This window comes from Homalodisca vitripennis, chromosome 4, assembly GCF_021130785.1.
Source record: "Homalodisca vitripennis isolate AUS2020 chromosome 4, UT_GWSS_2.1, whole genome shotgun sequence".
NCBI lineage: Eukaryota > Metazoa > Arthropoda > Insecta > Hemiptera > Cicadellidae > Homalodisca > Homalodisca vitripennis.
In genome coordinates this window covers 124,980,892-124,996,396 of record NC_060210.1, presented here as the reverse complement: position 1 = coordinate 124,996,396, position 15,505 = coordinate 124,980,892, and the positions used below count along the sequence as shown (strand labels likewise).

The window sequence follows — 15,505 nt, the reverse complement described above, 5'->3', positions numbered from 1 at the left end:
CAATCTAGATTCTTGACCTCGGAAAGGTACCTGTCCTGGTAACCGGCTCGGGTAACGGTTTCTTTTGGGTGAGGAACGGGGGTTTCACCTCCTTCTCCTGCTACCTCATACCAGATCAAACCATCTGACTTTCGTCTCATCCTCATGGGATCGATCAGGAAAATATCCGTCGGAGTCATTGTTAAAGGCGGTTTTAATGCCAGAGCAGTGAAGTAGGGTTCCTCTAAGACTAACTCTCGAGGCCGCTATGTCTTGGAAATGGCTGTCATTCTTTTAAGGTCTTTTCCGAGCAGGCGAATCCATAAGCCAATTCTGCTCCTCTGCCTCGACGCTGGAATAGTCCAATCGTCTGGACAAAAGCTCGTTTCAGGATCACGTCAAGAACAAGGCGCTTGGTCATCATGGCAGCGCTGAAGATCTGGCCTCAGAGAATATAACTCTCATCTCGTCCGCGTGTGAACAGTCTATATCTGGAGTCTATCTTCGACGAGGGAAGAAACCAATTTATTGGTGGACGCCTGAAATCGCGGAACTACGGAGGAGATATTTTGGTCTCCGAAGAGCTGCGCAGCGAGCCAGGTAACGACCCAACGCGAATGCCACATCGGCTGAACACAGGACGGCCAGGCGTGAACTTCGTGGAGCCATAAAACGGAGTAACGTCAGGCGTTGGAAACAGCTGCGTTAGGATGTCAGTAATGACCCCTGGGGGATGGGCTACAAATTTGTAACCCAGAAGCTAGAGATCAGCTCTCCACCTACGATAATGCCCACCTACCTCAAGCCATGTCTGCTGTTATCCACTTGCCAGTTTCCGTCTCAACCAGTGCAACCAGTCGGGAGTTCGGAGATATTGGTGCCTTCCCAGCTGTTCGGGAAGAGGAGCTTATCGCCGCTATCCGATCTCTTCATAACAGAAGAGAGCCTGATAGCATACCCTCTGATGTCCTTAAGCTCGTCGCGCAGGTAAATCCAAGACTTCTCGTGGATTTGTTAAGTGGGTGTTTAGCAGGTGGTGTCTTTTACTTTGCATGGAAGGTGGACCGCCTAGTGTATTCTAATTAATTCAATTTCTAATTAAAGGAAAATTATATTTATGAAATCCCCTCAAGAATCTAATCTCAGCCCTATTCTCTTCCTGTTCATAGAATCACCACTACCAAACAGGAGGATCGTGCACTATGTGGATGATACAACTCTTTGTTTAAGTGAAATTACAAAATCAGTTTTAGAACAAAAAGCGTATTTTGCAGTAAACGGTTGTGTCCAGCATTTTCACATCCTCAATCTAAAAACAAATTCTTCAAAATCCAATGTTATAAAAATTTTTTTGCGCTCGACAGACTACGAATATGGCCCGGCCATCGTGTAGGATGAGGCCATATTAGAAGAGGGTTTTCGTTGAAATTACTTTGATCAAGGTTTGATATGTAATGTTCATATCGATTACGCTTGCTCCAAAATAGCCTCAGGAATTTTTTGAGGTCTCTTAATAAATACTACACTATTCGGGTTGTGATGACGGCTTGTTATGGCTTGATCTGCCCAAATCTCACCAATACGGACTAGTGCTGTGAAGAGCATGTGCAAGTAACCAATTTTTAAGACCATTCAAGCTTAAAAACAAATGATACGCATCATTGAAAAATTAAAATTAAGAGTCGTGCAGGCCAGTATTCAAAATATTGCAACTGTTGACTCTGCCAAGTCTCTACATTTTAATGCTGAGTACAGACTGTCATAATCTAACCTGGAAAGTAGTCGATATAGAGGAGCATGAAGTGATGGGATATTGGACGTTTTTGATTGGTTGGATAGAATCACACGACCTCTTGACTTTATTCAGCACAGATCATATGAAATGTGTTACCAACATACATAGCCATCAACTCCAAATAAAATGGCAATCTATTACTTGAATAAAAAAAAAAAAAAATAACAATATATTTAACCTTATTATCATTTTCTTTTTGTTCTCATTTACATGCAGGACAGTTTGTATGCAGGATTTTATAAGTATCAGTGTTTCCCATTACTGATACACCCTTGTTTATATTTTGAAAATTATATTCAGTTTTACAGTTAAATGAATCAAATAGAAGTAATCTTTTAAAATATTTAACTATATCATTTTATGTATGGCTTTAAAAAAATCTATTTCGGATTTGATTATGACTCAATACAACTCTGATTTCAGTTCCACCATGAATTTGTGTCAACATTGAATGGGTTCAGAAGATCCAAGAGAGTAACGAATGACATGTTTGATGGTGTGACACCATCTTTCTTTATAGAGCCGGCCAACATGGAGCTAGCAAAGTCTGTGGACTGGCGCAAAGCGGGAGCTGTCACACCTGTCAAGGATCAAGGACACTGCGGGTCCTGCTGGTCCTTCAGCGCGGTCAGTATTCCTTGCATCCAGCTCAAGCTGAAACAATAATGTAATTTAATATGTATTATTTATTCATCGTCAGACATTTAAATAATAGTTTTCATTATTCGAAAGTCAAAATTTGCATCACCCTTATCTCATTGCCTGACCCTGATGTAACCATTATGTGTGTATCTTAACGTTATTAGTTTGTTGGGCTAAACAAACATATGACCTTTGTATAAATATATAATTTATTATTTGTAACTAGTTCACTTTCTTCTATTTCAACCACCACCAAATATAGCATGACTGGTGATTATTTTCTGGAAGAAAATTACTTACTGAATTTATTTTACAGAAGAAAATCTGAATTTTTATATAATTAACATTTGCTTTTATCTTCCTCAATGGCTCCGTTTTGTACACTACATTTGAATACCTATTTATTTTTCGAACAATTTTGTCATTGCATAGTCATTGTTCTCCTCACGAGTTGTAATTAGCATAACATTTAACAATAACACTGTCGAACTGTTTCACTGTCATGGTTATACACGTTTAACTGAAAGTATCACAGAAACACACTAGAGCTGTTTGACATCTTCCACAATAATGCCACTTTCTGTTAGAATTAGAATAATTTTGGTTTCTTCCTTTGGTTATTTTCAGATATCAATGTATCCAAATATTGTTGAAGTAGGTACCTGATTGAGTGATTTATAGTAAACGAGATTTTAATATATATTTTCCCTGGTCATGTATTTAAATAGGCGAGAGTAACATGATGTGAAATTAATTTTCCAGACCGGATCTCTAGAAGGACAACATTTCCGTAAAACCGGAAAACTGGTTTCTTTGAGTGAGCAGAACTTGGTTGATTGCTCTAGAAAGTACGGTAATGAAGGCTGCAATGGTGGACTCATGGACAACGCCTTCAAGTATATTAAAAACAACCATGGTATCGACACGGAACAGTCTTACCCGTATGAGGCTGAGGTAAGTCGTAACCCTCAAGGAATAACAGATATATAATATAACAGACTATTGTGCAGTATAACCTGAATATTTCAAATGTGAATATATCACAATACCCTTAAAAACACAGTTATTTTCTTTATATTTCCATATCTTACTTGCTTAACTCATCATAATATTTTTTTTTATTATTACATTTATTTTTTGTATAAATTTCTTCTTTCTTTTAGAGAAAATATAAAAGTCGTATTTAAAATATTGTGTTGTAAGAGACGTCAAAGATAAAGCCTTCTTAGTTAAGATCGCTTATATATTTTTATTTAGATTAGAAGCTTTTTTACTCTACATCATATTATATAGTTCTTAATCTACATTATATTTCTAATGGTTGTAGGATAAACAATGCCGCTACAGCCCTTCTGACGCAGGAGCTTCAGACAGTGGGTTTGTAGACCTGCCGGAGGGTAACGAGAAGAAATTAATGTCAGCAGTGGCCATAATCGGACCAGTCAGTGTTGCCATCGACGCTAGTCACGAGTCATTCCAGTTTTACAGCCAAGGTGGGTGAATCTCTAGGAAATGAACAAATACACAGAGCTCGATAAACCATGCTAGTTTTTTTAGGCAACGCCCAAAAAGTAACGTGATTGTTATTAGACGCGTGATTAGATGTGTAAAAATAAATTCAGTTTCAAACACTGTTACACATAATTGGGAGATACTTTCCTTACTAGATTGCTTATTTCAGTAAAATTAGCTAAATTATTTTATATGTGTGATAGTGTAAATTTGAGACTGCACTGTTAATAATAGTGTAATATACACTCTAACTACTCTCATGGTTTTTTACTCGCTTGTGACGTAGCAAGTTATACCTGAATTGTTTGCATCTGTAGCCAACGTTAAGCTGTAGTATGCCTTTTAAGCCTCGATTGTATGAAAAAATTGATTGGTACACGCTTAGCATTTTAACCTCCAGTTACCAATGCCAGTTAATTAGATACGCACACATTACGGTTTAGCGGTGCTTTCAGACTATTTGGAAATCATTAAAAAATGCTTCAAAAAGACAAGATGTCCTATACAACATTTTAAATATATCTTTGCAGAGGGTGAGGGTCAGATATTTACTTACTTCATTCTTTTCTCTGTAAATGTCTTATATAAGTTAAACTATATTTATATTGTTACCGGTTTGCTTAAATAAAACCCTCGGCGAATATTGAGTCCACTACATTTTTTTTTTACATAAATCCAAATATATCTACAAGATTAAAACTAGACTGGCTTTAGATAAACTAATGGTTTATAAAACTGTCGCTAATTTATATTCTTACAATACCACTATTCACTATATTGTCTATATATTTACACACGAGTTTGTTTAATTAACACTGACACACTTAATAATTATTAACACAATTCCACCTGTGACGATCAGAAGTATTACTACTAATTCAGTCACTTAAAAAGTACACTTCTGGAGCTCGACTCAGTCGCTGCGTCGCTACAACTCCTTAAGTGGTTATTGGTGCTTTGAGAACATTCTAATTCCAGAACTTACTAGACAAGTGGAGAAGGGTTACAGTGCCCATCCGCCGTTCATATAGGAGGAGCGGAGGAAGGCCAGATCAAAGGAACTGACCCAACCAATTGAGAGCTCTCTCTCCAACGACGCTATTAATCTTTATCCCTTCTGTTATTGTTAGAGATCTTGAAAGTTTGGTCACATTCCCTTGAACAGATTGGTATGTTTATCTGGAACATTCTCCCACATTGTCGTAACGCCACCCCCTCCTTACAACTGTTCTGGCCCAGAACAGTATCCTCAGAATTCAAGAGGAATGGCACGATATCTTTCTCTGGATCACGTCGCTCTGCTTGCTTTTTCAAGGAGTGAAAATACAAACGATGGTGTTAATTCCTGAGTTTTCGAAGACTTTCTCCAACATAGATCCGACGTTCTTCCAGTCTAAACATCGTTGCCATTAACTAATTTGGATATACCGAGCTTCTAAGTACTGCATTGGGCACGCAGATTGACCAGACTTCTCCACAAAGCTGACAAGTAGTTTCCTGACACGGTTTCTCCTTGGTCACCAGGTAGAACAGGTGCCGATCCCGACATCGAAGGTGTAGTACTTTCCCTGTAACTGGTCTCTGAAGCTCAAGTTCCTCAAAATTGTTTCTGAAGACCGTGGCGATCCCTCGCGACGCTGCTACGTTCTCTGATACGCACTGAGCAAAGGGAAAACTCGTTTGGAAGAGCAAAGAACTTTTTTCAAATCACCGTGGTCACTTTACTTCCTGTAACTGATTCTAAGTTGTCAATGAATTTATCAAATTCGAGACCGATTGACTGTGTAGCTTAAACTTCCCGGCTTTCTTCTCTTCCTTTGCCCCCATGATACGAGGAGAGACGGTTAAATTTTGACAATTCGTCTTCCCTTTCGGTTATTTATTTTTGTCGCCACCTCAAACCTCCCCTCCCCAAAATTCTTTAATTTCTTTTAAGCCTCAGCTTTAAGCTATACTGCCTTCGACGTACATTGTCATTTTTATTCGCAAATCCCACTATTAATCGTGTTTATGCATGACTAGACATCTCCGGGATTTCATCCATTAGTCTACGGAGAAGGACCTTCCCAAGATATCTGTAGTTTAAGAGAAAATCCACGGCCTCTTCGAGGATTATATAACCAAACAAGGTCTCCTTGCTGATAGCCTCTTTTATCAGCTCTAAGTGTCAGGGATCTCGAATATTCGTTCACATTTCCGTATATCAGCGGTTGAACTTTATATCTGGAACTTATATCTCCCACATTCTCAAAACAATATATTAGCTTATACAGATATTATAAAAAGAGGAAAAGTATTCCTTGGTAATGTATTTTTGATTCAAAAATTAAAAATTGTAAGATAGCTATTTGATGCTAAATGTTATTTAGTCTATATAAAACAAGTGGTTTTGACCAGTATAATGATTTTCAGGTTCAAATCATGTTAAACATTATTAATAAAATTCAAAACTTGAAATATTTTAGCCTCACTATTTTTTTGGCTTATGATGGCATTCACTAGTTAGACCAAAATATTTCACAATTTGAATTTCTTTTCCAATTTTTCAACTCGGTTTGAAGAAGAAACTATTATTTATGATAGTCATTACACCGGCTGCGTAAGCCAGAGATACAAGATCTTTAGGTTTTTAATGTGTTAACTTGAATTGTACAGTAGTAAAAAAGCATAATGTGATACTTGTGAAAATATCCGTGAAAGCAAGTATTTTTTATGGAAATGTAATTGTTATTTGTTTAAATATATATCCAAGGGAATAAATATAGCGTTATATACAGTTTTATTCCAGAAGAAGCGAGGAATAAAATAGTATCGAAATAAAGGTTTAATTCCATAACAAACATTTATTGTAAAGGTTAATTTGTACATTTAGATTTAAAATACATATAAAGAAAGAATTTCAAGCTTTAAGCATGTACTAATTTTGAGTGAATAAAAACAATCTGTAAAAAGTATCATATGGTCTTTAATAACTATAAGTTCTTTTTTATCATTATAATTTCACAGGTATTTATAGAGGGTTACAATATATCACATTAATACATATTATTTCACAAGTTTTGACAAATTCATAGAAACCAGTTTATTTTGTAAATTGAGGTCACTTGTAACAACACATTCAAATTGACATACAACAAAACTTTTACTTCGATTTCAAAAGAAAGATAGTTTTTTCGACTAAATTATTCTTTACAAGCCTAAAATACAACTTATTACTATGAGTCTGGGTAATGGTTATAAAAAATGATTAAAAATAAATATGCAAAGAGTGTATAGATCTTTTACTATATCACCAAGTGTAGAAAACATCGGATTGATTGTTACGTCATTAACAAAGAGCAAGAAAACTGTGTATAGAAGGTGCAAGAACTGTGTGGAAACTGAGGTTAACAATGGTTAGAGGAGATGATATACTAAAGAATGTGTTGTACAGGTGTGTACTACGAATCTGACTGCAGCTCTACGGAGTTGGACCATGGCGTGTTGGTGGTCGGATATGGCACAGAAGGACAAAATGACTACTGGCTGGTGAAGAACTCGTGGGGATTAACTTGGGGAGACCAGGGTTATATCAAGATGGCTAGGAATAAGGACAACAACTGTGGCATAGCTTCTGCTGCAAGCTACCCTCTTGTATAACCTACAACACAGACTGATACAGACAGGACCAACTATTCTGTAATTCAGGAGGCTGTGAACTTCTAATTCGCAAACATATAAATGTATGGCAACATCTGTATCTAACTTTTCACTGCGTTAAAATGTTTAAATACTATGTCAAATTCCTTCGTCCAATTTGAACTGATGGCACTAGTGCTTCCAGTTGAGACCAAATAAATAAAATCCTCTAGTTCTTAAATGTAAAATCAATGAATTGTTTAGAAATAAAGGTTTAGTTTTATTTTTTTTGTTACGTATAAGTTTTTACTTTGTGTACTGATGTGTAGAAATGATAAAAATATTTGAAGTAATTTGAATTCTCATTAACCAATATATTATTGTGTGTCAAAATATTTGCTTAGTACTCATAACATTCACATTAATCTTGTATATATTGTAATTGTAACAATAAATAATGTCATTGTTCGGTTAATAATTTTCTAACGACTTAAAGATGAGTGGCGTTTCCACGTTTATTTTTTATACTATCACGTAGGTATCCCAAGAAAAAGTTTTGTTGGTGTATGTTGCTTTTTATATAACAAATAAATACTACGTGGAATATTGGAGTAAAGCTTCTACTAATCTTAAAGTACACTACCTTACACCATTACAATATTATATCAGTCTGTTATATGTAATTGATCTCTCCTAGACAAGTATCTGTTAGTGTCAAGACTAGTGATTGCTCACGTAGTTAGTAGGTATACTTCTGTACATTCTCAGTAAGTGTTACATATCCTGTACTTAAATAAACATCGTGTTCATAGGTGCACTTATGTCACCATATTTGGTATTTTAAAAATACTCGTAAATATGTTACTGTAAGTTGATTTTATATTTTACCAATAAAAGTGTGTGATAACATTTAGGTACAGTTTCATTTTCCTTACCTTCTTAAGCCACGGATGGTCTCTGATTACGTACATAGGGAAATATTTAAACTACATTTTTAACACGCTTTTATTAGCTTCGGTTGTATCTATGTAACGGAATATTTGAGCATAATTTTCACCAATTTCCAGAAGTCTGATTAATTTGAAACTTTGCATACGTATCAAGAACCGATGACAATGCATTAATTTGATCATAGTTTTCCATTATCCTTATAAGGACCGCCAGGATTAATACATTCTTTTACAGATCCTCTGCGATAGAGCTAGCGCGCGATCTGCGCTAACCCAGCGTTCAAGTCTCCATTTAATCTGCCCTAACCCAGCGTTTAAGTCTCCATTCGTCTCGGTATTCTCGGATGTGCTGACTCTCTTAATATAGTAATCAAAGACTGTAATATAGTAATCGGATGTGCTGACTCTTGTATAGATATCAAAGAAAAAGTGAGGGCTCTGTGGTGTAATGGTAGCACATTCACCCGGCAAGTGAGTGATCCGGGTTCGAGTCCCGGCGGAGCAAGTACTTTTTGCGATTCAATGTTTATTGAAATTATATATATCAGAATATAGCAATTATATGATAAAAATATAAAATGATTTACGATACGAAAAATTCAACTTAGTTAAGGGTGTAACATTTTATAATAGTATATCTCAAATAAGTAATAGTTTTAATACAGCTCAGCAGGGCCGGATCTATCATTTCTTCTAGGGGGGGCAAGCTTGACTTTTGGCGCCCCTCCCCCCCGATACCAAACTATTTACCATAAGTTTTACTACTATATGCTTTGTATATGGGGTTGAAATAAAATAAAACTTAGGTTGAATAAGAAAGTGTTATTTTAATGAAATAGAAATGTCTATTTTACAATTTTACATGAATCCAAAACAATACAATTGTTTTAGAAAAAAAACAATACTAACAATTATAGAATCTTTATCTTCCGAGCCTTCTTTGCTGCAAATGTGTTAATTATCTGATCAAAATAAATCAAAGAAGCCCTTTCATGTTCAATTGATACAATGCTTAAATTAGTTAGTCTTTGCTGTTTCATAGAATTTCTTAAATAGGTTTTTATAAGCTTCAATTTGCTGAAACTTCTCTCTCCAGATGCTACAGAGACTGGAAGCGTTAGAAAGATTTTAAGAGCTACATATATGTTTGGATAACCCTCTTTCAACTTGCTCTTATGCAATATTTTGAGCAAAGATGCTGCTGTTGCGTCTTCCAATCCATCTTCCATATTTAAGGCATGAAATTTAAAACTCTCTATTTCATTCACAAGCTCTTCTTCATTTAAGGCACTAGCATATATTGTAGCTAATTCTTATGCTTTACTTTTCAAAGTTTTAACATCCATTTTTTTTTTATTTGATCCCCACACAAAAAATTACACTTATCAGCAACGATTTTTAACGCATCATATCTGTTAGTTAGCTCACTAATAATTCTATCACATATTTGAAAAAGTGATCTTTTGAAAAGCTCTCCTTCTTCTTCAGTAAAATTTGGCCCATCATCTTCATATGTGTCTCCTGTCATTTTCTTTTTCTTTCTCTTTCTTGTTTCCTTGTACTCTGCTGTTATGCCCATATTATTAGCTAAAAATGTTCCCTCATCAATTGCCTCTGAAACAGTTAAATCCCTAGTTGAAGATAATACATTTAGAAGACCTTGTATGTTTCTTGCAGCATTGTCTACTGTTGTGTCCTCTCTTTGTAGAAACTTGCTAACTCTATCAATTTTCTTGAGGACTGAATACCAAAAGCATGTCATAATAACATAGTCAAACCTTTTCATGTTTTTAAGTAGCGATTTAGCTTCAGCTCTTGTTTCAGGAGATGAGAACTCATGGGTAGTTAAGTCTTCAAGAGAAGAGAGCACTTTATCCATATGTTTATAAATAACCTCCACAGAATCAATCCTTGCTGACCATCTTGTTTTACTTTCTGATTTTAAAGAAAGGGGAACATGTTGTTTAAAACTTCCCACCTTGATGTAGAGCCATGAAAGAAGTTGTAGAGGCTGTTTATAATACCAAAATACGATTGTGCTTCAACACAGGCCTCTGCTGAATGAACCCCAACTAAATTTAAGGAATGGGCTGAGCATGGGACAAAGTAGGCCAGTTTGTTCTCTTGCACAATCCTTGACTGGACACCCTTGTATTTCCCAGCCATGTTTGCTCCGTTGTCATACGACTGGCCCCTGCAAAACATCAAGTCTAGACCATCTTCTTTGAGCTTTTTAGCAATGCTTTCAAAAAGCCCCTCGCCTGTTTTTTCACTCACAGTAAAAAAATCTAAAAAGCTTTCACATACCTCTGGCCCTTCGTCAGTATATTTAATGTAACGAATGACTTCAGTCATTTGTTCATTTTTACTTACATCAGGGGTACAGTCGAAAATCAATGAAAAATATTTAGCTTTTTTTATGTCCTGAATTATGTCTTCTCTAATTGCATTTGCAATGAGATCAAGAAACTCATCTTGTACTGTGTGAGAAAAATAGCTGAGCTGCCCTTTCTTATGGCGACCAATATGCTCACGCAAGGTCTCATTATAGTGGAAAATTAAATCTATAGTGTTGAGAAATTTTCCACTATTTGGATCTGCAAAGTTACAAGTTTCGTTTGTCCCTCTGAATGCACTACCCTGTTTTGCCAAAAATAAGACAGCATCTAGTATACAGCGTAGTACTTCTCTCCAGTGGGATTCCTCCTTTTTTTATCTGATCCTGCAACTCCTTGTCGATCCCTCCTTTACCAAGTGACGTTTCTAATGCTTTCCATGAAACAAAGGTTTTCTTATGGTACTGGGAGTTTTCATGTTCTGGCAATTTGTCACTGAGTTTTTTCCAATTTGTGAATCCCTCCTTTCTTGCTAAAAACGAAATTGTTGATTCATGTTCTGTGTTCAAATGACGAAAAAGCCTGCATGGAACACAGTACAAAGCATTCATTGTCTCGCTGTAAGCCAAATAAGATCTTTTGACCTTTGAACCATTTTTCAAAATTTTGTAAAACCAATCTTTTGTAAGGTTTTGGCCCTCCCTACCGCTTTTACTCAAATCAGGATTATGATCATCGTTTTCACATCTCCTTTGTATGATGTAACATCTTTGTTTGTCACTAAGCTGAGTTGGCCAAGTTCCAGGGTCATTAAAATTAAAATTGTAGGCCTACTCACATTCACTCTCCTGTTCTTCATGGTTAGGCCCTTTTGAGTCTGAAACTGAAACGGCTTCTTGAAATGACGTAGAAGAGGCCCAAAAATCAATAGCATGCGAAGTATGTGGTTTTTCACAAATAAAGTCATTGTTGTCTTCTTCCTCTGCACAAACGTCCATGAGATCTTCTCCTCCAGCGTTTTCTTCTCCCACCGCATCCTCTTGAACAGACGGTTTATTTCTCGTTGCTTCAGGTTCGGCTTCGTCTGTAAGCAACAGACATAAATGCACACATGACCAAACATTTTAATTTTTTAAGTAGGTTACATGTACAACATAAACAAATTATTACATTGTGTAACGTTTTATAAATCATGTAGGCCTAACTAAAAACGTTACAAAAATATAATGTTGTTAAATAGTGCCAATAATGCTAAAAAACATGCTATCTTAATTGGGATACTATTACAGTACTAGCCTACAGCCTATTGGATATATTAATTGTTTTAGTAGTAAGGGCCAAGGGGATATTATTACAATCAATGTATTGTTAACATTTTAGTACGTATGTTACCGTATTAAAACTATCGTTAATAATAGCATAGAAAGTAAGTGAAAGAAGCATTTTATGTATATGTTTTTTAATGTATTTAGTTCTGAATATTTAAATGTGTTTATGCTACGCAAGGTGTGGTGGGCGTCGGCCGACGAATGTGAACGGGAGAGGATTTTCATTCAGGCAACGAATCTATAAAATATCTATAAACTAAAACTATATTTACAATTAATGATCTATAACCACTATTTTTAACATTAAAACTGAAGTTTGTTGTTATTATGCCGCTATAGCCTATAACTGTTTTGTACTCAAAATGAATCTTAACAAATTAAAATACAACAAAAATTAGTTACCTTGGTCCTAGATATTTTGCAACCATGATGACATTAAAGTTGACGATTTCGCGGCCTCTTGTAGTCTTGCTTTAGCTTTCTTTCTGTGGAAACACCCTGATGGTTTTTTCGACATGTTGATCTATGTTAGTCACAGGTAGAATATTCATACAACTGCGACATGAAATCTAACCTAAAACTCATCAAAAGTTCACGCTCACGTCAAGCGGGAACACTCACGAGTCACTAGTCAGGGGCGGGAGCGGGAGACTTGCGCTTGAGCTTTCTAGTCCTAGTCAAGCCGTAGACAATGTTGCCAACCCACAGCCTTAGTTATGAAAATACCCTGCCGCTTTAAAGATATTTCTTACTAGGCCTATGTTCTTTTGGTTTGCGCAAATATAGTTTACTGAAGTAAGAAATTGTATGTACGTAGACTATATTGTGCTATTGACACTTGACAGTAGAAATGGTAAATGTTTTTTTTATGGTGGCCTCATCCCATCATTTGGCGCCCGGAGCGGCGCCCCCCCTAACTCGGCGCCCGGGTCACATGCCCCCCCTGCCCCTCCCTGGATCCGGCCCTGCAGCTCAGTAAGAATGATAAATGATATATACTAGCCAACATTACGTTTATTAAATACTTCACATACCTAACCCTCAAGTCCGGCAAAGGTGTTTCAAACAGCCACAGTTCCTTGGTAGCTTAGATGCCAGCCTTCGATTTTTACGACAATAATTAATCTAAAGAGAACTGCGAAGCTCCGAGTCTCCAGGGATCAGAGCCGACATCTTAAGTGCAAGCTCGAGGAGTCATATTGAGGCGATGCAGGTTGCTATTTCCCCGTTGGTAGCTATTAATAGGACAGAACCTTTAATGAGGCACCGATGATAGAAACGCACCAAGCGGGCAAAAACCTGTCCGACCCGACATCCTTGATCTAGGCTCGCGATAGTTTGCTGCTTGACAAGCCTATGTAGCACTTAGTGGAGTAAGATCTTTAGACGGTATTCGGATTGAAGAACTTGATTGCTCTAAGTTAACAGGAAATAGGCTACCCTATGCAATAGTGAAGCTTTAAATGAAATGATGAGATTGCGGAATGATTCGTAAGAAATACCACATTTCCACAAGAAACTAATTGATTAATCGAACTAAAAAATGAAAAATAAATAATAGTTTTAAAAACTAAAAACACACTTTTATAGCTAACCAAACTGAAAAATAGAAAATAATTTTTAATTGCAAAGAGTTTATACTATGGTAGTAGAAGGCAAAACAATCATTCATAGTCAGTCACCTCAAAATAAAATTATAATAAAATTTAAGTTATTAACAGAATAAATTAATTCAGAGTAAAAAGCGTGGGGTGCATTTTACTACATTTCATAAGTCTCCTCTCAAAGATAATTACCGATAGAATGGTTGTAATATTTAATATATCAAACACCCCACGCTTTTTACTCTGAATTAATTTATTCTGTTAATAACTTTAATTTTATTATAATTTTATTTTGAGGTGATTTGACTATGAATGATTGTTTTGCCTTCTACTACCATAATATAAACTCTTTGCAATTAAAAATTATTTACTGTAGTAGTACACCTGCACTATGTTTTTATCTGACTTTTACATCCGAGAACACCAAAGAAGATAATTGGAGTCCGGCCAATAGTGGGACAATGGGTTATCGCTGTTGTGATATCGCTTCACTCCTGGCAAAAACATCTCCTCATAACATTTTTGGTTCGTAGTTTTGGATTGAACAAACCACTTAGCTTCTTTCACAAATTCTTCATTCGGTCTAACATGACAAATGATGAGACATGTGTTTATTCCGCTTGAATAAAATTATTTTATAACTACTACAAAATACGAAAATATTTGTATATTTGTGGATTGCCATATTTATAAATAAAAATCTTGTGTCACGATGTTCGTTTACGTTAATCTCCGAAACCATATTAAACTGATTTGAATGAAATTTTGCAGGTACTCGTGTGTATTGTTTGGTCCAACTTAAAAGATAGGATAGTTTATCTTAATTAATAAACGTCAATTTTGCGAATATAAAGGTTTTTTTAAATATATGGTTGGATTCAATTGTTCTGTGTTTGATAAGTATAGTTTGATAACAGTACAAACATATGTTTAATTAACTTAACCACAACTTTCGATTTGTTTACCTTCATGATCTTGAAAGCATACAGTAAGCTTGATAGTAACATTATTTCTTATATCAACCTTTTCTGCAACCACTGTTTAGCATAGAGTAAGAAAGAATCCAGATAAGAATATTAACGTTTTTAATAAAAAAAAAAATATACTTTTAACTGTGCATTTTAGCAAATGTTAAGTATGAAATGCTTGGTTAGTACAGTGACGTTGATATAAAATAAAAAAAATTACTATATCTAACTTTTACTATATACTTCAAATCTGTTATGAAGGCCATCCTAGTTGTCTTTGGACAGAGGCAAACTTCTCTGTTCTGTGTATGTATATATATTTCCTTGATCGGGAAACCGGACAAACTCAACTATGGAACAAAAATGCGAAGAGCAGAGTAAATTAAAATAGCCATAAATATACACTTTTTGGCACATTTTCTTGATCGTGGCAAGACGATAAACTCAACATTGATGACGGAAATATAATTCACTGGAACCAGAAGTGCTCATACACGTGCAAAGCCTACGAATTTGCGGGCGAAACCGTGTTTAATTAATAGTAAGCAATAAAGAATTTTGATATTACTTATTATTTATTGTACTGGAATTTAGTACAATACACAATAATGCATAATTTGTACATTATATTTTCGTAAAGTAGTCAAATCAAAGCGAAGCGTAGCCGAGCCAGCTGGTTGTATTATAAATTGAATATAAATGTAACGTTTAATATTTAATAATATGTCCTCTGAAAATATATTCACACATTTTGGACTCTGCATGTATATTAA

At 35.6% G+C, this 15,505-nt stretch overlaps 1 protein-coding gene across 2 annotated transcripts in view; it reads left to right on the top strand.

Annotated features, from left to right (window-relative positions):
* LOC124360109 (procathepsin L-like) overlaps positions 1–8,455 on the top strand; it is a 104,164-nt gene extending 95,709 nt beyond the window's left edge. For both annotated transcript variants that reach the window (XM_046813437.1, XM_046813438.1), the window contains exons 4-7: positions 2,198–2,401; positions 3,179–3,370; positions 3,744–3,909; positions 7,362–8,455. In XM_046813437.1, coding sequence (XP_046669393.1) covers positions 2,198–2,401; positions 3,179–3,370; positions 3,744–3,909; positions 7,362–7,567 — 768 coding nt within the window. In that variant the 3' untranslated portion in view covers positions 7,568–8,455. The remainder of the gene's footprint in view (positions 1–2,197; positions 2,402–3,178; positions 3,371–3,743; positions 3,910–7,361) is intronic.
* Positions 8,456–15,505: the final 7,050 nt, after the last annotated feature.